The sequence below is a fragment of the Artemia sp. Qi Xiang Cuo genome, unplaced genomic scaffold (assembly GCF_049724085.1).
Source record: "Artemia sp. Qi Xiang Cuo unplaced genomic scaffold, ASM4972408v1 HiC_scaffold_3023, whole genome shotgun sequence".
NCBI classification, from domain to species: Eukaryota; Metazoa; Arthropoda; class Branchiopoda; order Anostraca; family Artemiidae; genus Artemia; species Artemia sp. Qi Xiang Cuo.
In genome coordinates, this window is record NW_028300418.1 from 976,360 (window position 1) to 1,001,648 (window position 25,289).

Here is a 25,289-nt window from a genome sequence, read left to right on the forward strand (position 1 = left end):
GTATAACTCTAACTAAAACTAAACACTAATCTAAAACTAAACTAAAACCAAACTAAGCTACTAAATTCAAACTCTAACTAAAACTCATATTTAAAAAGAAAACTCTTAACTAAAAAACTAAAGTAAACTAAAACTCTAAAATAAACTAAAACTAAACTAAACTAACTAAAACTATAAAATAGAAATAAACACTAATCTAAAAACAAACTAAACTAAAACCAAACTAAGCTAATAAATTAAAACTCTAACTAAAACTGATATGTAAAACGAAAACTCTTAACTTAAAAAACTAAAATTAAACTGAAACTCAAACTAAAAATCTAGACTAAACTAAAACTAAACTAACTAAAACTAAAATAAAAATAAATTCTAATCTATAAACTACTAAAGTATAACTCTAAATAAAACTAAACAATAATCTAAAACTAAACTAAACTAAATAAAACTCTAAACTAAAACTAAACACTAATCTAAAACTAAACTAAAACCAAACTAAGCTACTAAATTAAAACTCTAAATAAAACTCTTTATCAAACTGTATCTAAACTAAAACTCTAATCTAAACTAAAATAAAAGTAAACTAAAAATAAAAATCTAGACTAAACTAAAACTAAACTAAAACTAAACTAAAACTAAACACTAATCTCTAAAGTACTAAAATATAACTCTAACTAAAACTAAAAACTAATCTAAAACTAAACTAAACTAACTAAAACTCTAAACTAAAACTAAACACTAATCTAAAACTAAAATTAAACCAAACTAAGCTACTAAATTAAAACTCTAACTAAAACTATTTAGCAAACTGTAGATAAACTAAAACTATAATCTAAACTAAACTAAAAGTAAACTAAAACTAAAAATCTAGACTAAACTAAAACTAAACTAAACTAAATAAAACACTAAAATAAAACTAAACACTAATCTAAAACTATACTAAACTATAACTATAACTAAAACTAAACACTAATCTAAAACTAAACTAAACTAACTAAAACTCTAAACTAAAACTAAACACTAATCTAAAACTAAAATAAAACCAAAATAAGATAATAAATTAAAACTCTAACTAAAAATCTTTAGCAAACTGTAACTAAACTAAAACTATAATCTAAAATAAACTAAAAATAAAATAAAACAAAAACTAAAAATCTAGACTAAACTAAAACTAAACTAAACTAACTAAAACTCTAAAATAAAACTAAAAAATAATATTAAACTAAACTAAACTATAAATCTAACTAAAACTAAACAATAATATAAAAATAAACTAAACTAACTAAAAATCTAAACTAAAACTAAAAACTAATATAAAACTAAACTAAAACCAAACTAAAACTAAACTAACTAAAACTAAACTAGAAATAAATTATAATCCCTAAACTACTAAAGTATAACTCTAACTAAAACTAAACACTAATCTAAAACTAAACTAAAACCAAACTAAGCTACTAAATTCAAACTCTAACTAAAACTCATATTTAAAACGAAAACTCTTAAATAAAAAACTAAAGTAAACTAAAACTCTAAAATAAACTAAAACTAAACTAAAATAACTAAAACACTAAACTATAACTAAACAATAATCTAAAACTAAACTAAACTAAAAACAAACTAAGCTACTAAATTAAAACTCTAACTAAAACTGATATGTAAAACGAAAACTCTTAACTAAAAAAACTAAAAGTAAACTAAAACTCAAACTAAAAATCTAGACTAAACTAAAATTAAACTAACTGAAACTAAACTAAAAATAAATTCTAATCTCTAAACTATTAAACTATAATTCTAAATAAAACTAAACACTAATCTAAAACTAAACTAAACTAACTAAAACTCTAAAATAAAACTAAACACTAATCTAAAACTAAACTAAAACCAAACTAAGATAATAAATTAAAACTCTAACTAAAACTCTTTAGCAAACTGTAGCTAAACTAAAACTCTAATCTAAACTAAACTAAAAGTAAACTAAAAATAAAAATCTATACTAAACTAAAACTAAACTAAAACTAAACACTAATCTCTAAACTACTAAACTATAACTCTAACTAAAACTAAAAACTAATCTAAAACTAAACTAAACTAACTAAAACTCTAAACTAAAACTAAACACTAATCTAAAACTAAACTAAAACCAAACTAAGCTACTAAATTAAAGCTCTAACTAAAACTCTTTAGCAAACTGTAGCTAAACTAAAATATAAACTAGACCAAAATAAAACTAAACTAAAACTAAAACTAAAAATCTAGACTAAACTAAAACTGAACTAAACTAACTAAAACTCTAAACTAAAACTAAACACTAATCTAAGACTAAACTAAACTATAACTCTAACTAAAACTAAAAAATAATCTAAAACTACACTAAACTAACTAAAACTATAAACTAAAACTAAACACTAATCTAAAACTAAACTAAAACCAAACTAAGCTACTAAATTAAAACTCTAACTAAAACTATTTAGCAAACTGTAGATAAACTAAAACTCTAATCTAAACTAAACTAAAAGTAAACTAAAACTAAAACTAAAAATCTAGAATAAAATAAAACTAAACTAAACCAACTAAAAATCTAAACTAAAACTAAACAAAATATAAATTATTACAATAAACTAAACATTAAACTAAAACTAAACTAAAATCTAAACTAAACCAAACTAAAACTAAACTAAAATAAAGGTAATAAATAAATTTAGAATAAACTAAAAATCTAAACTATATAGGTAATAAAATAATAAACTAAAAATCTAAACTAGCCCAACCTGAAATCCTCTTTTTCTAATATTTCCGCCCTCCTGATTGGCTGAGAAGGAGGATGTATCCGACTCGCTGATTGGCTGAGAAGGAGGATGTAACCGTGTCCGGATCGGGATTCGAAGGGGCATTAATCGTGGGGTCAATAGGGGCCATTCTACTTATACTTTGCTCGGGAAAATGGAGGGCTCCATAGTGAGTACAGGCAACGTTGAAGGGTCCCAAAGACTTATTTTTAACATTTACTGACTTTGTGGCATCTTTTTACGTATGTACTAGGTTTTGTGCCACAAGTTTTTGGTGACAAAAATTACGACGCAGCTGTTCTTCTAACCGCGTGTGTCTTTGCTCTTCATTTTTATTTTTGACACGCTCTAATTCTTGTTTTCGTTTATCTTCTAACCACGTGTGTCTCTGCTCTTCATTTTCATCTTTGATACGCTCTAAATTCTTGTTTTCGTTTATTATCCAACCGCTTGTGTCTTTGCTCTTCTTTTTCATTTTTGACACCCTCTAATTCTCTTTTTCGCATATTTTCTAACCGCCCTTTTCTTTGCTCTTCATTTGCATTTTTGACAGGATCTAATTTTCTTTTTCGCATATCTTCTCTTCTATAAGAACCATATATGCCCCAGGGCATAACTTACAACGTCTGCCCCCGGGCTCCTGGGGGTTGTGTCGACCCCGAGTTTTTGTTATATGATCTTTGAACTATTTTTAACAAAATGGTTATTTAAAAAAATCTTTCGGATGTATTTGGGGGAAAAGGGTGTGGGAGGGGGTGGGCTAGTTGCCCTCCGATCACTTAAGACTCTTAAAAAGGGCACTAGATGTCCCGATTTCCAATTGAATGAGCCCCCTTTGAAGTTTATCCCTTCCAAATGAATCCTTCGTAAGTTTTCTAATTTAGTATGCTCTTACTATTTTATTTTCTTGCCTTTTTATGTAGAGTGTGGTTTTGTTGAAAAATCTCTTTTTTGGAAGATTTTTCAAGATGGAAAATCAAGGAGGATGATAATCTAGCCTAAAGGATAGTCAGATAGTTTTTACCTGCATCTTATTTGTGATATTGTCTGCTCGTTTTAAGATTGACTTGATTGTTTCTTTTAATGTCACGTCCTTCTGAGTTATATTTATTCATTTTGACGTTTTCAAGTTTCATTTGTTTACTCAGTTTTAATTTATTTTTAGTTGAATTTCATTATTTACTTCAAAGTAATGTCTTCGAGTTTTAATACAAATTAAAACCGTATAGAATTTTTAATAGCTTATTATTCGTGTGGTAAGGTACGGGTGTCACCACTTATTGGTGAAAAAAATGTGCTACACCACTTACTGGAGGGGAAAGCCCCTGATGGCGCCAAATATTATAATGGGATGCCCGCGCTTACCACGACGGTTCTGTAAATATAGGATATGTTAGTGCCCAATTTACAATATACTCTGCCCCAGGATATGATAACGTGATCGAACGGTCAAATGGCCAACCTCTAAGGCCAAGGGTACACCCAACTCGGGTCATCACTAAATTATCTAGCTATCTCCTTGGAGGGCAGACGGAACACCCTGTCGATATACTAATGACGGTATCTTGCAACTCTTTTCTTACCCTGTCTGGGTTCCTGTAAAGAATAGTCTACACAGTTGTAGAAAATAGCTTACTTGTAATCTTCCAAAAGATCACTTGACAAAACACATATATCAACTCTTAAAAGAACAGACTCCCTCAAACGAGATCTCAATGTAGACTCACTAATAAAACATTGGTTCTGCACAACAAACTTTACATAGGGGTGGACCTTCGCTTGGCCCTGGCCAATCCTCTAAATCAACATCTAAAGTCCATTCTACTTTTGCGTAAATTTGTTTTTCAATGGCCCAGACCCGGAAGACCAAAAAAGAATTTAACTTCAAAGCTTACTTATTGTGAAAGAATCTAGCTTAGCAACCAGAGTTCAACTTATGATCAAAAATATCTTGTAGGCAAATATAATTACAGAAAAGATAATAGGTAATTTATCTGAAAAGAAAAGAAACATGGGGTGGAACCCCAACACCTCCCCTCGTAAGATAAATGACCGCTCATGCGCCACGCTGGTCCACCCTTACAATCATAACACTGAACTTCAACTTTACAAACATCCATTTGTTTTCTTTCTTCCACCAGTGCCTGTACTTCCACCGCTTGTTTCAGGATCCGTTGTCATCCACATGTCTCTACTGTAGAACCAACATGGTCTCTATCGTATGGCATCCGCATTTGGTTTTGAAAATTGAAATCCCCAAGATTCGCAGAAAATGATCGTGCTCAGCACAATCAAAAATACAACTTTTCTCACTCTCGCGAATCTACATTTTAGAGGAGCAGAGAATCAGTTTCTGGCAGATTTGATAATTCCAGCCATCTTGAAAAATTAGCTGCACTAGCCTCTTAATTTCCATCCGTGGAAACAACCCCACATCTCAATTAAAATGTCAATTGCTCCTTGGCATAATTTGAAATAATCCAAAGCCGAAAATACACAGGCCTTTGAAAACGATAGGGGTACGGGGAAATGAATTAAAATTTATGCGAACCATGGATTGCTTGCTTTTTTCTGGATTCCCTCCCCTGGGATAATCAGATGAAGAATAAGCGTTGATACCAACTAAAGATGAAATGTGGATACTGAATATGGTTTTCCGGAAATAATTGTCGATTCCCATGAAGAGTAACAACTATGAATAGGGTTACTGGACAAAGGTTTGGGTGAAATATGAAGTGACTGGGAGAGAGTATCCTCCAAGGACTCCAGATCAGAGAGGCAAAATTTCAGTAACAGGGTCACAACTGGCCAACCAGCTGTCCGTTGAGCGAATCGTCCATCATCCATGGCTCCCCAAAGGCCTCCCCCGCAAAAGATACCAAATCTCCCTTAGAGTTGATAGGACTAATCTCAAATTGCTCCCAAGTTTTTCTAATCCAACTTTTAATTCTAATTCAATATCTCCCAACTTTTCCCCAGCCCGTTGTAGGGCGTTCAACTCTATTTTATTATCATCTTGTTTTATTCCCCATGGGTCTTGAACCTCTTCGTCCCCACTAAAATTTATTTATTGTGCTAGCTAGACACAGCCCATCTAATTTTTATATTCTCAACATATATTTTTATCACAATCGGGACATGCCGTCAGCATTGCCAATCGTCGGTTATCTGGCTTCATTATATTTAGCCATCTCAATATGTTGTGATCTGTCACTATTTTAAATTTTCGTCCATATACATAATAGTCAATTTTTTTGATTGCGTATATTATTGCAAGACATTCTTTTTCAATCGTGTTGTAATTTAATTCTGCTTTTGACAATTTTCTGGATATAAATATGATTGGATGTTCCCCGTCCTCCAAATTTTGATATAAAACTGCCCCTAATCCGTAACCTACACTGTCAGTTTGTAGCACAAATGGTAAGGAAAAATCTGGATTTCTCAGTATTGTTTCGTTACAAAGAGCATCTTTAAGTGTATCAAATGCATTTTCTTCAATTTCCAACCATTTAATTGGGTCAACGACACCCTTTTTGTTAACTTTGTCAAAGGTGTAGCAATCTTTGCAAAATTTGGTATGATTCTTTGGTAATATCCCGCCAATCCCAAAAATGACCGAACTTTTTTCTTTGTATTTGGGACCGCTGCGTTTCTAATCTTTTCCATTTTTTCCCTTAATGGGGTTATGATACCATTCCCTATTTTGTGTCCCAGGTATTCGGTCTCTGACTGCACAAATCTACATTTTTCTACATTCAAAGTTAATCTTGCTCTCCTCAGCCTGGTTCTCACTTGTTCCATATGAGTTATATGTTCATTGAACGAGTTTGAAAATACTATAATGTCCTCCAAGTAGGCTCTTGTATATGTTAAGGATTTTAAGATACAACCTACTAGTCTTTGGAATATTGCTGGTGGCCCTTTTAGTCCTAAAGGCATATACCTAAACTGGTATTACCCCAAAGGCGTAATAAAAACAGTTTTTACTGAATCTTCTGGGTGCATCTTTATTTTCCAATAACCTCTTCTCAAGTCTAAAATTGATATACATTTTGTAGAACCTACTGACTAGAAATTTGTCCATTCTTGGTATTTGATACGCGTCTGATTCGGAAATATTATTCAGTTGTCTGTAGTCTACGCAAAATCGAATGAAGCCATCCTTCTTCAGGACTAATATGAATGGCGCTGCATATTCTGAGTTTGATGGTTCTATAACCCCTAAATCGAGCATTCGGTCTATTTCTTTTTTCATTTCTTTAATTTTAGCTTCTGGTATTTGGTACGGGTATTGTTTTATTGGTTTGTTGTCTTTTACTGGTATTTTATGTACCACATTTTTTGTTTTTCCGATTCGGTCTGTTAATACGTCTGCAAATTCCGTGAATAACTTATTTAATTGGCATTTCTGAGCTCGGCTCAGATGTGTTTCCGCCGGGTCTATTGTACCCAAAGGGACACTTTCCTCGTCAATTTCTGAGGTCGAAATCATAAGGCATGGCTTCTGCGGAACTTCGTGGCTTCCATTTTTATTCTCTTTGTTAAATTTCCTCAATAAATTCACCTGGTGAGCTTTATCCTTTTTTCTTGTTCCATCTAATTCTATCATATAATTTACATTATTCGTTTTCTTTTTCACCTTAAATGGTCCTTTCCATCTTACTTACAATTTATTATTTCCGTCCGGTTGCAATATGAGGACTTCATCCCCTTCCGCGAATTCGCGCATTCGGGCGGATTTATCATACCATATTTTTGTTTTTTCTGCGTATTCCCCCTGTGCTTGCTTAGCAATTTCATGGTATTTATGCAGTTTTTCTCACAGTGATAGCAAGTGTGTTATCACTCTTTCTTTATTTTTCTCATCATTCTCCCATGATTCCTTTATAATGTCTAACACCCCCTTCGAATTTGTCCCATGTAGTAATTCAAATATCGAGAACCCTGTAGCTGGGTGTGGAGTTTCTCTGTATGCAAAAAATACATAAGGGAGCATTTTGCCCCATTGATTTACGTCGCCTTTTACAAAACGTCTCTACCTACTAATTAGGGTTCCGTTAAATCTTTCTGTCACTCCATTTGTCCGAGGATGGAGTGGAGTAGTTAATGCTTATTTAATACCGAGAATTTCGTATAATTTTCGAATGTATGTCGATATAAAACTGGTTCCATTATCTGTTAAAATTTCCTTTGGGATTCCGTGATGTGAGACATATTTCGCTAATTCTTCTGCAATTTTTGGTGATTCTACTGTCCGCACTGGGATAGCTTCTGGGTAGCTCGTAGCCAGATCATTAATAACTAGAATGAATCTGTTTCCCGCGCTAGATTCCGGGAGTGGACCTACAATGTACATTGAAATTCTCTCAAACGGTTTGCCGAAAATGGGCATTTTTTGCATTGGAACTTTTTCATTTGGTTTTTTGTATGCGACTAATTGACAATCTTTGCATCTTTTACAAAAGATGATAATATCATGTCTTACTCCTTTCCACCAAAAACGCTGAAAGACTTTATCTCTTGTTCTCTGGGATCCCATGTTTCCCCCCGTTGGTCTTGAGTGAGCCAATTTTATTACCGCTTTTCTCAGTTCATGCGGTACCAAAAGTCGTAATTTTCTAGGGTTCTCCCCAGTCTCTATTATTTTGTAAAGTAGCTTTCCATTACTGGAAAACTGTTTAGATTGCGGATTTTCTTTATTCGTTAGTGCTAGTTTTATTTTTCTGCAGTCTCTATCATTTGTTTGTAATTCTGCGAATTTTTCGAAGATTACCCCGAGTATTCCGGCTAGTTCATATTTGGATTTCTCTGGTTCTCTTTCTACGGTCAATAGCTCTTCTTGTTTATGGTTATACTCCTTTTTGTCTGCCCTTTTTTGGCTTTTAGGTTTTCTTAATTTAGCATTCTTTATAAACATCTCGTCGTTAAATTTAAATGGGTTTTGTATATTTTGATCATCATTCTCACAAGTGGGGGGCTCAGCCTCACTTTTCTTTTTTTCTTGGTCTTGTGTCACCGTATTTACTTTTTTAATCATGGAGGTTGCTTTTAGTGCAAGAAAGGTTTTCGATATTGCCGAAATCTCCCCCTAGTAAAACGTTTACTGCAAGAGTAGGTACAACACCTACCTTTACTTCCTTTTTAACCGTATTTCCTTCTTTATTGGCGATTTCTATTATGACCTGAGCCGTCGGACATTTTTGTTTTGCTCCATAGTAGCATAGCGGAGTTACAATGGTAGCACGTTAATTCTGTTTGTCTTTGCCATATCTGGCTAGCGTTATTTTTATTTTCTGTGTAAGGGTATTCTTTACTACCACTACCTCCTAGCCTTTTTCTTGGTGGAGATGTCTCCCTCCTAATTTCAGTGTGCCTGTCTGCTAATTCGGACATTTCTTCAACTGTTTGTGGGTTTTCCTCTTTTAAGTACATTCTCATATTTGGTTAGGTATTTCCTAAAAAAAACTGTTCCATCGCTTTTTACATGGTAGAATTCTTTGTAAGTTTCGTTGTCTCGTTTTCTTTCGCTTTCAAACCTTCTTTGAAAGTGCTCGGGGGAGAGTTGAAACGTTTCAAAAATGGCTTGTTTTAGTCTTTCAAAATCTCTTGAGTAGTGCATCGGTAATGCCTTAAAAGCAGTTTGTGCTTTGTAGTTAAGGAATGGCCGCATTGATGTCACCCAGTTTTCTCTCGGCCATTAGCTTAATTCTGCCGTTTTTTCAAAATTGTATATGTATAAATGTAAATCTTCATTTTCTTTCAATGGTTGAAGGTTTATTGCTTGCATTACCTCTACTGTAGACGATTTCTGAGGCTCTTGGGAATTTCTTCCTGCAATCGTTTCCATTATGTGTTTTCTTTCCTCTCTATCTGCCTCCCCTTTTTTCTTTAGATACTCTATCTCTTTCTCTTTCTTCTCTATCTTTCTCCTCCTTTCGTTCTCTATCTATTCTATCAGCCTCTTCTTTTTGTTCTCTAGCTATTCTGATATTCTCTCTTTCTTCTCTATCTTCCTTATCTTTCCGTTCTCTGGCTATTCTATCAGCCTCTTTTTTTGTTCTCTAGCTATTCTGATATTCTTTCTTTCTTCTCTATCTTCCTTCTCTTTTCGTTCTCTGGCTATTCTATCAGCCTCTTCTTTATGTTCTCTAGCTATTCGTCTCTGCCTCTATGCAGTCTAAACATTCAGTAGGTTCTTGTGAATGCTCAAAATCATGAAAATGTCCCTTACAAATAGAACAGTTGCAATAAAAGGATATTTCTAACTCAACTTGTTCACTCATGTTATTACACTGCTCACTAAAAGCTTAGTGAATTCTATTCACAGATTGATAAAACTATAGCAAAATTCCTTTCACTCTGACTGCCAACTCTAGACTGACCTGAAAAGAAAGTTGGCTCGAAAACAACAACAACATTGACCTTGATATTGACTGGGAAGTGGTGATCTAACTGTTTCCGGGAAACCCATAACATTTGGCTCGAATAACAACAACAAATACTATTTCCGGATCATAACATCTGCCTCGAACAAGAAGGAAGTGTCATTAACTGTTTCTCGGAACCTCATAGGATATGGCTCTAATAACAATAACAAATGCTATTTCTGGATCATAACATCTGCCTCGAACAGGAAGGAAGTGTCATTAACTTTGCTTCGAACGACAACAACATTGACCCTATTAACCACGTGTTCTCCCTAATGACTCTGTTCAAAACAACAACAACATTGAACTGGACATTTGGCTTGAAAACAATAACTACATTGACATTCGTTGAGAGCGTGCCCAAATAACACCTGGAGACAGAGGTCATTGACCGATTACGCAATCATTCTCCCTAATGACTCTATGCCCATATAAGGAGCCCCGTCAGTATTCTATGCCCATATAAGGAGCCCCCCCCGGAGTAGCACCCCCATCTCTACTCTCTAGCTATTCTCTCTTTCTCTCTTTTTTTTCTATCTTCCCCCTCTTTTTGTTTTCTTGCTATTCTTTCTTCCTTCATGAAATTTTAAAGTTGTTGTGTCATATCTACTTGAGTACTTTTTCGCGAGCCCTTGCTGGAAATTGAGCTTCTACTACTCCTGCTACTCGGCCTACTCTGATTTTCTTGGTCGTTATATCCTCTTAATGCGTTTTCCGAGTCTGTTCGTTCTATGATTATATTTTCTCTATCTGGGAATAATTCTTTCTGAATCTACCGTACATTCTTTTCTCCTTCCATGGTTTGCATTGGAAATCGCCTTGTTACTGGTTTTTTTTTGAAGTTTCCCCCTTCGAACGTGTAAAAATTGTCTATTTCAACCCATGATTAATATATAGTTCATCTTATTGTGTTTTTCCGAGAGTATTTCCAGCAGGAGTCGCATACAATTGTGGGGCTGAGTGCGATTTTTAGTTTACCGTGGCAGTTTTTTTCGAATTCAAACCTAATTCTTTCAACTCTTGTCCCTTTTCTGATCTTGTGTAAATCTTCCGTCTTTTCACCGTTATTTCAAGGTTTAATTAATGTCAAAATACTTCTTCAGTCTTAATGTAAATTCTTTTATCAATGTCTCTTCTTGTCTTTTTACGAAAAATTGTCACGTTTTAATTTGCCGATTTTAAGTGGGGGGCTCAGCCTCCCTTGTCTCACATGTTAATTAGTCGCGTGATATATTGATTCCTTGATTTTATTTCTTATTATTTTCTAACTAGGCACAGCCCATTTAGATGTTCCTAATTTTTTTAATTAATTTCCAATTTTTTTCTCTATATGTAATCCCTATAGGGTATTTTGTAGGCCAAATTAAAGTGTCTCTTCGAAAACGTAGAATTCTTTTACTATCAGGTTTACCGGTAGGACCTTTCTTGCTGCCACCAGTATTCATGCGGTAAGGTGTTGGTGTCACCAATTATTGGTGCAAAAAATGGTGCTACACCACTTACTGGAGGGGAAAGCCCCTGATGGTGCCAAATATTATAATGGGATGTCCGCGCTTACCACAACGGTTCTGTAAATATAGGGTATGTTAGTACCCAATTTACGATATACGCTGGCCCAAGGTATGATAACGTGATCGAACGGTCAAATGGCCAAACTCTAAGGCGAAGGGTGCACCCAACCCGGGTCACAACTAAAGTATCTAGCTATGTCCATGGAGGGTAGATACACCCCCCTGTCGATATACTAATGACAGTATCTCGCAACTCTTTTCCTACGCTCTCTGGGCTCCTGGAAAAAATAGTCTACACAGTTGTGGAAAATAGCTTACTTGTAATCTTCCAAAAGGTCACTTGACGGAACACATATATCAACTCTTAAAAGAACAGACTCCCCAAAACGGGGTCTCAATGTAGACTAAATAATAAAACATTGGTTCTGTACAACAAACTTTGCATAGGGGTGGACCTTCGCTTGGCCCTGGCCAATTCTCTAAATCAACATCCAAAATCCATTCTACTTTTTCGTAATTTTGTCTTTCAATGGCCCAGACCCGGAAGACTAAAATAGAATTTATCTTTAAAGCTTAATTATTGCGAAAGAATCTAGCTTAGCTTAGCAGAGTTTACCTTATGATTAAAATTATCTTATAGGCAAATATAATTACAGAAAAGAAAATAGGTCATTTATCTGAAAAGAAAAGAAACAAGGGGTGGAACCCCAACACCTCTGGTATCCATAATTTTCTTGCTAAGGTGTTGTTTTTTCGTCATATTTTGGTATATTTCACTGTAACTAACTTCAGTTCTTTAGTGTGGTTGCTAGAACATTTAGCCTACGTACCCTAATTTCTATCGTCATTTGGGAAATCTGCTTTCATTTTATTGTTTTGGCTTTATTGTCTTAACTTATGCTCCTGGCCTCCCCCATGCCACTCAGCGTGTCCCCAGGAGGCGATATGGAAACGTCCTACAGATATGTAGGGTACCTTCATAGGAGGCACGGACCAAGGGGGGACCTTATCCCTGAGGGTCCATAATAGAAACTAGGGCACCCTCAACCGGGGTTTTAAGTACAGGTGAAGGACGAAGAAGGCCCCTCTAATGTACACTCAAAAGGACCCATTGGTTTGTCCACAAGTCCCATGATTTACCAACCTTCTCCCAGTAATGGGTTAAATTGCATGGGGATGCAAAACACCATCGCGGGAGAATCCTTTCTGGGAGGACAACAACGATAGGGCGTAAGATCCAGACCTATGGACAACGGCCTCTGCAAAGGACTACCTCAACCTTTTTGGGGTACCCGCAATACTGGAGACCTTGTGGTCAACTCTATTCCCATTTGAGGAGTGGCGCGCCTCGAGGAAATCATAGCCTAGTAAACGACACAGCATTCGCACGGGACTCTGATTAATGGATAATTCATCTGGGCTTGGTCTGCTTTGACGGGCGTTTTCGGGCTGAAAATCCTCTTCCTAGCTAATTTATCTGTTATGGGCTGCCTACCTGTAGTAGCATAATATTTGTAGGCATGAATATATAAGGAGTCGGATGTAATAGGCTTGAGATTGTCTGGGCAGGATTTCGACTCTTGTTGATAGAAGAGCATCGCCAAGTGCTGAAAAATGTGACCAAGATGGGCCCAGGATTGCACAAAGCCTCCATTCATGGAGGTCCGAGGGACTTCTTGCTGTCCGGTTCTAAGCCGGCTTAAGCACTTCGGTGTCGACTTGAGAAGATGTGTGATCCCCGTCCTGCACCGGTATCCAGGATTATTGCTTTTCCTGAGGCGAAAATAATTTCAATCATTTAAAGAACATGAAAATTAGAGCTTCGAATGTTACGACGTTAAAAAATGACCATCATATCAACATTTTGACTGACGAATTCAGACGATTTGAACTGGACTTGTTATGAGTTTCAGAAACTCATATCCCAGGGGTAGGAAGAATGAAATAAGGTAATATAGAATCTGTTTACTCAGGCAGGAAGGATGGGGTACATAGACAGGGAGTAGGGCTCATGATGAATAAAGAAGCTGCTAAGTCTTGTTTAGGCTGGGAAGATATTAATAATAGAATACTAATTGCTAATTTTATTACTAAAAAGTTCAAGGTATCAGTTATAGTAGTATATGTCCCTGTAGAACCGACTGACGGAGATACTAGTGACTTAGATGCATATTACTTACAGTTACAGGAGCAAATAGACAGGGTCCCAGGTAGAAATATGATGTTTTTACTAGGAGATTTTAACGCCTAGGTCATTAGAAATAGGAATAGATGGTATACTAGCCTAGGTAAATTTGGTGTAGGAAAAGAAAACAGTAATGGATACAGACTTTTGCAATTTTGTAGGTATAACAATCTAGTTATAACCAATACGGTGTTTGGTCATAAAATGGCTTATAACATGGTATTCACGTCATGGTAAGACAGTAAACCTTATTGATTATGTTATAGTAAACCGAAGACTGGCAGGATCAATACAAGATAATAGGGTATATAGGAGTGCTGTTATTGATATTAAAAATAAAGACCATCATCTAATAGCGTAAAGGGTTAATTTAAAGCTGAAATATCGGAAGGGTAATTACCTCCCGGGAAGTTATGATGTTGGAAGACTCCAGGATGAGAATTTGAGAGAAACTTTCCAGTAACAGTTGAATACTAAACTTGAAAGTTTAAAATTTGATAATGTTAATTTGATAATGATGTTTGGAATAATTTTAGAAAAATAATTTGGGAAGTTGCTGAAGGTGTATTAGGGAAGAAAGCTAGAACTGCTGCTAATATTAGTGAAAAAGCTTTATGTTTAGTAGAAAGGAGAAAGGACTTCTACAAGAACTATCTGAGTGATAGACCATATGAAAACCAAAGGAATGTAAAGAAAGTGGAGAAAGCATTAAAATATGAACTAAGGAGGTGTTAAGTGGAGCCCATGGATAAAATTGCTGATGATCTGGAAGATGCAGCTAGATGGCATAATAGTAAAATATTATATGGCATGTTAATAAATTGGCCCAGTTAATAATAGGAATGCAGCCACAATTAGCGATAAGGAAAGAAGTAAAGAGAGATGGCCCGAACATTTTGAGAATTTGCTTAACCGAGATAGAGTTGCAGGAAAAGATATAGAGGAAAATGAAATAGTTTGTGATACCATGGATGTGAAGGAAGATTTGTTTTGTGAGGAAAAATTAGCGACAGTACTGAAAGGATTAAAAAATAATAAGGGTCTAGGTGCTGATAGGGTGGTAAATGAGTTTCTTAAATATTGTGGCTCTGAGGTTTGAAATAAGTCACTGAAGATTATTAATATGATTTTTGAAAAAGGAGAAGTAAGTAACGATTTTAGGAAAATCTTAATTTAGCCACTTTATAAAAAAGGTGATAAAAGTGAGTGTGGTAATTATCGAGGCATTATTCTGGTCTCTCTAGGTAGTAAATTACTTAGTAATATGATACTTTTTAGACTGAAAGATGCCGTAGACAAATTTTTAAGAGAAGAATTGTGCGGTTTTAGAAAAGATAGAGGATGTGTCGAACAAATTTTCACTCTTAGGCTAATAATTGAGAAGTGCCTGAGTTGAACACCTTTGGTCCTCAGTTTTATAGATTATGAGCAAGCGTTTGATTCTGCTGATAGAAGAGTTTTAGTAAAGGTTTTTTCCTTGTATGGTATAGGCCTACCAGACAATTACATTAAAGTGATTAGTGCTATGTGCGAGAATAACACTGCTGCGGTTAAGGTAGGAAATGAGGTTAGCAGCTGGTTTTGTATTAAATCAGGAGTTACGCAGGGTTGTGTTCTTTCCTTCTTTATATGGATTATTTTGATGGACTTCGTCTTAAGGAGCACAGGAAAGGCAATGGGAGACCACGGAATCAAATGAGGAGGAAAAAGTCTCCTTGACTTAGATTATGCGGATGATTTAAGCATCCTAGATGAAAGTCTGAGCAATATGAATGAAGTTTTAGAGGTTTTGCGAGTTCAGGGTGCTAGAATAAGTTTAAAATTTATGTTAAGAAGACTAAGTCACTAAGGCTAGGAATAAGTGAAGATGAAAAGGTGACGTTGGGTAATGAAAACATTGATCAGGTGGGCAGCTTCACTTACCTTGGTAGTATTATTAGTAAAGATGGTGGGAGCAGTGAAGATGTTAAAAGTAGAATAGCCAAGGCTCAGGGTGTTTTTTCACAGTTAAAAAAAAGTTTAGAAGAATAGGAAGATAAGTCTGCAAACCAAGATTAGAGTATTAGAAGCTACAGTGATTACAGTGGTCAAATATGGCTCTGGAGCATGGGTGCTCAGAAAAGTGGATGAAGATTTGCTAGATGTTTTCCAGAGAAATTGCTTTAGGATTTTTCTTGGTACCCGGATGACTTACCGTATTTCAAACAATAGGCTATACGAAAAATATGGTTCAATATCGCTCTCTAGGGCTATAATGAAAGAAAGGCTGAGGTGGCTAGGGCATGTTGTGCGGATGAAGGATGACAGATTGCCGAAGATTGTTCTTTTCGGTCAACCGTCTAGGGCTAAATGGAAAGTAGGTCGTCCTCGTCTGGGATGGGAGGACGTCATAAAGAAAGATTTAAAGAAAATGGGAACTTCGTGGGCGGGTGTAAAAAGGGAGGCTTTGAATAGATTGGGATGGAGGAGGAGCGTGCTTAGCTATTTCGGCCTCAGGCGGCTTGGTGCTGCGGTAAGTTGTTAGTAGTAGTAGTAGTAGTAAATGAACCCTTCCATATGAAGTGCTTCTGGAAAAAAATAATAATAAAACATTGGAGCCGTATGGCTTTTACTATAATCAACGCTATAGCGTTGCCTCTGATTAGCAGTAATAGTCGCGGCAATAGTAGCAGTTGCAGCTCTATTAGTAGCAGTAGCGGTTGTAGAATCAGTTTTAGTAGTAATATGGACATAGTGCCATTTGGTTAGTTCAACATTTACCTCAACATGTCTGAAAGTTTCGACTTAATACTTTTTAAGTTGAATAAAAAAAGTTTTTAAAAGGGTGTATTTGCAATATCACAGGGACAGCTAAGGGTAGTAAGTTGACATTATCTCGGCATGCCGATGAAGATTTCGAACTAAATCAAAAGAAACTACGAGGATCCAGATTGTCACAAGGGTGTGCATGGAATGACTAGTATTAAGTTGAAATTTTTGGGGAATGCTGAGGTGAATGTTGAACTAAATCAAAACACTATTTGCTTACAGGTTGTTGAAACGTCGTATCAGCAATGTCTCAGGAATGATTGGAAGTACTAATTTGAAACTTCTAGCACTACTACTGATACAAGCAAAGATTAACTGCTTGGTACTGTGACTGCGAATGCGAACACTTGCGACTTTTTCTTGTATTACTGCATTACTTTGTAAATGTACGAAAATGAAATATTGTCCACCTTAACTCTTAAAATGCCATATATTTCTTCTTTTGTTTTTGATGACTCTATCCATAGCTGATTTTTACACAAAATGAATGGTAAAAAGTCTTATGCTCGGGCTAAATTACAGTCACAATTAGTAACAAAATTACGCACGACCACAGCGTCAATTGTATATGCTGTAAAGAATTTTCTCGAGTTGAGTACTTCAACTTTCGTTCATAAAAGTATGGACTAACCAATGAGATTCAAAATTTGTCAATAATCCATAATTCTATTTAACGACGGAAGCTTGTAGCAGTCCTTGAAGATGGAAGCTTGAAGTAGTTTTGTATCTGTACCAAGAATTAGATAAAAATAAGAAGCAGTAAATTAGTAAAGAATGGTTGTGGAAGAAATTTTTGGTTGTACAAGCTTTTCAAACTGATTTCCTGCCACTTTACTTTTCCATTTCTGAAATAAAAGTGTGTCGTCAAAATTCAGAAAAGTCCCTTGTTATTATTAACTTGTGGCTTTCATAACAAGAAATAGTGCTAAGATGTGCGTTGAACATTAGAGAAAAAGTCAATTTTGAAAAAGTAACAATTTTGGTCTTGGATTCAAATTGTTATTAAGGGACGTGCTTACTAGAAACAGTAAGGAAAGACAAGAATGACGCTATTAACATACTCTACAAAGTCAATTAACAGATTTTGTTTTAAGCAAGGCTAAATTATAATTTTAACTAAGAATCATCTCTTTCAATTTCAGATTGCAAAGTTGATTCTCTATCAAAAACGAGTGGAAAAAAAGAGTATCTATCAATAGTGCAATCAACACCAGATGTTCAAGAAAAACCAAATCTTAGAAAAAGGAAGGAAAGTACCATTTACGTTGAACCTTCCGATTCTGATATAGATGATATCAGTGATGAAGGTATGTCATTTCAATAAAAACATCTTGGTTTTCATAGGGGTTCACAGAAAGGTGAATGGCGTTGAAACAGACATATCTTGGTTCAAAAAGAGGTGAAATTCCCCCTCCTCCTGCTTGACACTGTTTTCAAGGAACATTCTTCTAAAATAATTTTGCAAGCAGTCGCCCGAAAAGAGCGCTATCATGGCTAAGAGTCGAAAATAATTGGCGGGTACCCCTTCCTTTTCATACCCTTGTTAGATACCCATCACTTCAATCCCAAAGACAGTCGATCAAAATTCTAAGAAAACAGTCTAAGAATTCTAAGAAAATATAGGATGGTCAAATAACTATTAGTCAAGGGATGACATGGTCCTCTCTGCCCCAGGAGCAAGGGTTTAAAGTGCGCAAGTCGCCGCAGGATATGTTTCATATAGGTGTGAAGAAGGCAATATACAATATCTCAAAAACATCTACGGGTTTTTCGGTGGAACTTTCAGTGCATGTTTTTGGGAATATTTTCCTTAATAAAAAGACAATTTGTATATCAAGGTAGTATTTGTATCCAGTTTATCAAAAAGAATATCTGCAATATCTCAGGAACTGCGTAGGGTATTTAGTTCGGATGTTTAGAGAATGTTGAGGTTGATTTTTAATTACATGGATATAAAATTTTGCTCATTCAAGTTGCCTAAAGGCCTATCTGCATATTAAAGGGGATGTTACATTGAATCAGAAGCCGCTATAGTGTTGCCTATAGTAAAGGCCATACGGCTCCAATGTTTAATATTTGTATTTTTTTTTTTTCAGAGTCACTTCATATGGAAGGGGTCGTCGTATAAACTTTAATGGGGGCTCATTCGATTGGAGATCGAGCGTTGTAAATTAAGCACTGGGGACAAATATGGTTCTTATAGAAGGGATGCTCGTATAAACTTCTGAGAGGGCTTATTTGATTAGAAATCAAAAGTTCTATTTCACTTTTTCAGAGTCAAAAGTGATCGGAGGGCAACTGACTCTCCACCCCCCCCCCCCGTCGACGCCGTGGTTTCCCCAAATTTATCCGATAAAAATTTTGAGATTTTAAAGGGGATGTTACGCTGGATCAGAAGACGCTAGATGTATCAAGATTTTCAGAAGAGTAAAACTGCCGAATCTTAGGAACAGCAGAGGGTATTAATATGAAATAGGGAATATTGACATAGGGATCGGAACGTTCGTCTAAATCAAAAATATGTTGTACATTCAAGATGTCAAAAAGGTCTATCTGTAATATCTCTCGAATGGATATTGGTATTCGGTTGAAACTCTTAGGAACGTTAAAGGACAAGTTGAATTAAATCAGAAGGGACTATGCGCAACCAATGAGCAAAAACGGCCTATGTGCATCATTCTATTAGTGGCTAAGGATATTTAGTTGAAAGTTTCAGGGAATTCGGAGAGGGAGCTTCTACTAAACAAAAGGTTTGTGTTGCTAGAACCTATCTGAGCAGCTAGGAAACTGGTTACCCATGACAGTATATTTTTTTAGTTTTTTGTTTGTAACAGACCTCTTTCGTAAGAATTTTGACTCTGTTCAATACATTTGCAATACTTTTCTTCCCCTCAACATGTCCTCAAAGTATTGGGGGATTAGCAATACCTTTAGAATGGCTAAGGATATTTGGATAAGAAGGATATTGGACCAAACTTACAGAACACGCTTTATATCCAGGTGGTCCCAAAACGTTCTATACAATGTCTCAAGAACAGCTGAAGGTATGAAGACGATTTGGTACCTTGAAGAATCGCTCTATCTCGTCCATTATAGATTTTGTGGTTCGTGTGGTCAAACTGGGTAGAATTGATTGGGTAGTCTTGCCACAAGTTGTAGAGCTTGGATAAGAGGTTTTAATAAACGACAGAAAAGTTAAAGATAAAAATAACTGAAAAAAATTAAACTAGTTTCCCGTAAATGTTAGTAAAAGCATTTAAATTCTCCTGTTTTGTGCCGGAGATAGAGATATTTATATTAGGTTTGTTTTTGATTAAACAGAGTTAATTTTGTTTTAAAGGTCGGAAAAGGGTGATCTCTAAGAATGTTTTAGCACAAATGCAAGAAAAACGTTAATAATTAGCTCAAAGGGAACATTATTTGAGCAATTTGACAGCTTTGGGAGATCCCTATTGTGCTTTCTGCATTGATTGAAAATTTTGTTTTCCCAGGGTACATACTCTCCTCCATCCCATTTCCTTACGACATCCTCTTATCCCATTCAGGGACGACCTGCTTTTCGTTTGACCCTTGTCGGTTGGCCAGCAAGGACAATCTTTGGCAATCTCTCATCCTTCATCAGTTGTCGTTGTCAGTTGTCAGTCAGTCGGATACCCAAATCAATTTGTAGGCAATTTCTCTGTAAAAATCACGGGACCTATATTAAGGTCATGACATCGGAAACTATTTGGCCTTACTCGCAAAAGTATACCAATGCCCCGAAGGATGGAAGAAAACTGTTGCCGAAATTTGTATTTCGGAGACCCGACCTTCCTTTTCAATAATGATTAGTTACATTTTCGTAATCTGTGTCTGATTTGGACCGTTTCCAAGGATTTCTGGATTAGAAGTTGAAACTAGATACCATTCTTAAGACCACAGATGACAGTAACCGTGACCTACCAACTGTAAAAGAATTGCAGGAATCTGAGTTTTCTACGAATGGTCACCAGTTGCCCAGTGCTATTGGCCAGTGTAAAATTCATCGAAGTGCTCTACACTTAAATGCTCAAGATTTACAAACTACTCATAGCGAATTCAAGTTCTTACTAGTTTTGAGTCCACGTGACGTTGTTACTGTTTGTGAAACCTTTTTATCGAATAATGGTCCTGTTTCCATGCTGGATATCCCCAATATTAAGTTCTTTTTCCGCAGCAGGAAAGTCTTTGCGAAAGGTAGCTTGGCAAATTATTCGGAATAGTTGGTCTTCTATTGTCATGAGTGATATGTCTGTTTGGGAAGAAGTTATATGCGAGTACTTATTCCTTGAAGTTACTCCTTTAGGATGCATACCGTTTATTTTATGTTCTTTTTACAGACCTCCATCTAGTAATTCAGCGAGATTTGTTGAAGTTTTTGAACAAGTATTTGTTAGGTTAGCAGAGTGCAAAAAATCAGTTCTTATGTTGGGTGATTTAAATTTCGACCTATTAACTTTGCATGCTAATGTTAACACAGAATTTCTTCAAAATATGCTTTCATCAGGTTTTCTACCTAGCATTTCTCTGCCTACTTGAGTTACAACAGTCTCTGCTACACTGTTAGACAATATATTTTCTCTTTCCATTTGTGCAGAGCAGTAAAATTGTCTGATATTGTCAGATATGTCTGAACACATCCTATTTAGTGCTCTTTTTGATGTTACCCAAAATTATCCTGATCGAAACAAGCTTTCAAGGAAGAACAAAGATAGACGGGTAGAAGTGATAAATTTTCAGTCATTACGTAAGCTTATTGATAATCAGGATTAATGTTCTGTTTTTCAACCAGATAAATTAAATGAAGCTATTTCGTGTTTTTGGTAAAATGTCTCTATTACCAAACCAGGTCATTTCGTTTCGAATTATGCTCAAGGAATATTTACAGAAATTCGACCCATTGATTTCTGATTGGATTGTTTCTTCAATAAGACTTAAAGATAAAAAAAAATAAAAATATTAATCAGCGAAAAAAGAGGATTCGTTTCCAGATTATTGTTCATATAGAAATAAATTGAATTCTATTATAAGATTTAATAAACGTAGATATTTTAAAGATAGGAGAACTCGTAAGTTTGATCAATATAAATACGACATGAGGAAGACATAGAACCTTATTAAGCAAAAGATTTGACCAAACCAATATTTTAGTATTAGTGTTGATTGTTTTGAAGGTTAATGAAAAAAAAATTTTAAACAATAAAATAATTATGAATGGCTATAGTGATTATTTTAGTACTGTAGGAGCTAAGCATGCATCTACTGTAAAATGAATTCGAGAGTCTCCTGATCTTGATGATTTTGTCTCTTCTGGGAATGTAATTTTGTTTTACGATATTACTCATCATGAAATAAAAAAAAAACATTTTGAAACTTAAAACTAGTTCTACTATAGATTATTTTGGATTCTCTACTCGAATCGTCAAACAAGTAGCATTATTTATTACTTCTTTCCTTGCACATATTTATAATATGTTATTAGTTAATGGTTGCCCTCCGATTTCTTCTGAGTCTTAAAATGGGCCACTAAACCTTCCGATTTTGTTTCGAATCAGCCCCTTCCGAAGTTTATACGACCACCCCTTCCATATTAAGTGCCTCTGGAAAAAATAAATAACAATACATTGAAGCCTTACGGCCTTTACTACAGGCAACGCTATAGCGTTGCATCTGATTAAAGAACATTGATCAAAATAGATATAATTTTAATTACAAGAAAGTGTCACAGTAGGCTTTAGAAGACTAGGGGCGCCAGTAGCAAACTCTTGTTTTTAATAATGTTTTGTTAATTTTAAGTCTAACTTAAAGTATTCGTTTTAATTTTTACTCGTTTCAGGATTCATTAGTTTATCAGTGTCTGTTATCTTTATGTTTATTCAATTACTAATTTTAATTTAAGTTCGTTTTGGTTTAAACACTAGAACATATTAGTTTTCGCCACTGTATTTGCTTTAAGAAATAAATAGTATTTCTCTGTTTTGATTTTTTTTTTTTTTTTTTTTTTTTTTTTTTTTTAGTATGTTATAACAATAAAAAATGGTTCCTGTTTTTCAATAAAGTACAGATTGCATTGTAGCTTTTTGGGGTTTTGAAAGAAACCGCAATACATAGCTTGTTTTTGGTAACGTCTCTAGTTTAATTTTATTATCTATGGGTAACTAATTGAAGCATGATTTATTACTGTTGCGTGGCCACTTTTGCTCATTTCAGGGTTTAAATTTTCTTTAAATCTTTAATTTCCTATCAAACATTTAAATTTATTTTTTGTTTAATTTTAAGAAAGATTGTGGAGTAATTGAAACCAATCCTTTTTTCTTTTATTGGAATGGTGAGATTTATTTTTTATTTGTCAAAGAAATGACAAAGTTCTATGTAAAGACATCTGGAATAAAACTGGAATTTTATGGAAATTGTTTATTATTTCTTTGAAATTTGCGTAAAAACTTGTGCTGTAGACATACTTAATCTTTCCACTATGCTATTGCAAAGTTCATAATAAATCCCCACAGCAACAAGCCTTCTGAGGCCAAAACAGCTACGCACGCTCCTCCTCCATTCCAATCTATTCAAAGCCTCCCTTTTTAAATCCTCCCGGGAAGTTCCCATTTCCTTTAAACCTTCTTTTATGACATCCTTTCACCCCAGATGAGGACGAACTGCTTTCCGTTTAGCCCTAGACGGTTGGCCGAAAAGGACAATCTCCGGCAATCGGTCATCCTTCATCCGCAGAACGTGCACTAGCCATCTCAATCTTTCTTTCATTATGATCCTAGAAAGCGGGATTGAACCACATTTTTCTTACAGCCTATTGTTTGAAATACGGTCAGTCAGCTTGGTACCCAGAACAATTCATAGGCAATTGCTCTTGAAAACATATAGTAAATCTTCATCAGCTTTTCAGAGCGCCCATGCTTCAGAACCATATTTGACCACTGTCATCACTCTACCATCCAATATTCTAATCTTGGCTTGCACGCTTATCTTTCTTTTCTTCTAAACTTTTTATTAACTGTAAAACACCCTGAGCATTGGCTATTCTACTTTTAACATCTTCACTGCTCCCGACGTCTTTACTAATAATTCTACCAAGGTAAGTGGAGATGTCCATCTGATCAATCTTTTCGTTACTCAGCGTCACCTTTTCATCTTCACTTGTTCCTAGTCTTAATGACTTAGTCTTCTTAACATTAATTTTCAAACCTATTCTAGGACCCTGAACTCTTAAAACTTCTAAAAATTCATTCATTTTGCTCACACTTGCATCTAGGGTGCTTAAATCATCAACATAATCAAGTCCAGGAGACTTTTTTCTCCCCATATTGCCTTTCCTTTGCTCCTTAAGACAAAGCCCTTCTAAATGTTTCATTAAAGGGTGATCGAAGTCAACTCTGCTTAACTCCTGATCTGATACAAAACCAGCTGCTAACCTCATTTCCTACCTTAACCGCAGCAGTGTTTTTCTCGCACATCCACTTTGGTGTATTTTTCTGATATACCATACAAGGATAAGACCTTTGCTAAAGACCTTTGATATTAACAAAATCGAACGCTTGCTCATAATCTATAAAACTGAAAACCAATGGTGTTTGACAACTAAGGCACTTCTCAATTATTAACCTAAAAGTGAAAATTTGGTCGATACAGTCTCTACTTTTCCTAAAACTGCACTGTTCTTCTCTTATAACTCTGTCTACAGCATCTCTCAGTCTAAAAAGTATCATTTTACAGTTCTTTTCTTAGTTTAATTTAATTGCTAGTGTTTGTTGAGTTCTTTTTTGTTTTTCTTTTTTATTATTATGTTTATACTCCACTTGTACTACTTGGTGTCTTGTAGTTGTGGGTAATAAATGATTGATTGATTGATTGATTGATATTACTAAGTAATTTGCTACCTACAGAGACCAGACTAATGCCTCGAGAATTACGACACTCATTCTTATCATCTTTCTTATACAGTGTTTTAAGTTTTCCTAAAATAGTTAAGTGTTTGCCCTTTTTCAAAAATCATATTCATATTGTTCAGTAACTTATTTCTAACCTCGGAGCCACCATATTTAAGAAACTCATTTACTACACTATCAATACTTGGGGCCTTGTTATTTTTTGATCGTTTTAGTACTGTTGCTAATTCTTCCTCACAAACCAAATCTTCCTTCACATCCAAGGTGTCACAAACTTTTTCATTTTCCTCTATATAATTTTCTGCAACTTTATCTCAGTTTAGCACATTCTCAAAATGTTCTGCCCATATCTCTTTAACCCTTTCCTTATCATTAATTATGGCCCAGTTTCTATCTTTAACTAGGACAAGTCCGTATTGACTACTCCCTCTGAATTTATGAACATGCCAGTACAATATTTTACCATTATGCCGTCTAGCTTTATCTTCCAGATCCTCGGCAATTTTATCCGTGGCCTCCACTTCACACCTCCGTAGTTCATATTTTAATGCTTTCTCCACTTTCTTTACATTCCTTTTGTTTTCATATGATCGATCACTCAGATAATTCTTGTAGAAACCCATTCTCCTCTGTATTAGATATAAAGCTCTTTC

General features: G+C 35.1%; 1 protein-coding gene across 1 annotated transcript in view; it reads left to right on the forward strand.

The window, feature by feature from the left end:
• The window catches only part of LOC148938700 (uncharacterized), a 99,702-nt gene that overhangs the window by 67,582 nt on the left and 6,831 nt on the right, over window positions 1-25,289 (forward strand). The window contains exon 5 of the mRNA XM_089107607.1: window positions 17,860-18,024. Coding sequence (XP_088963733.1) covers window positions 17,860-18,024 — 165 coding nt within the window. The remainder of the gene's footprint in view (window positions 1-17,859; window positions 18,025-25,289) is intronic.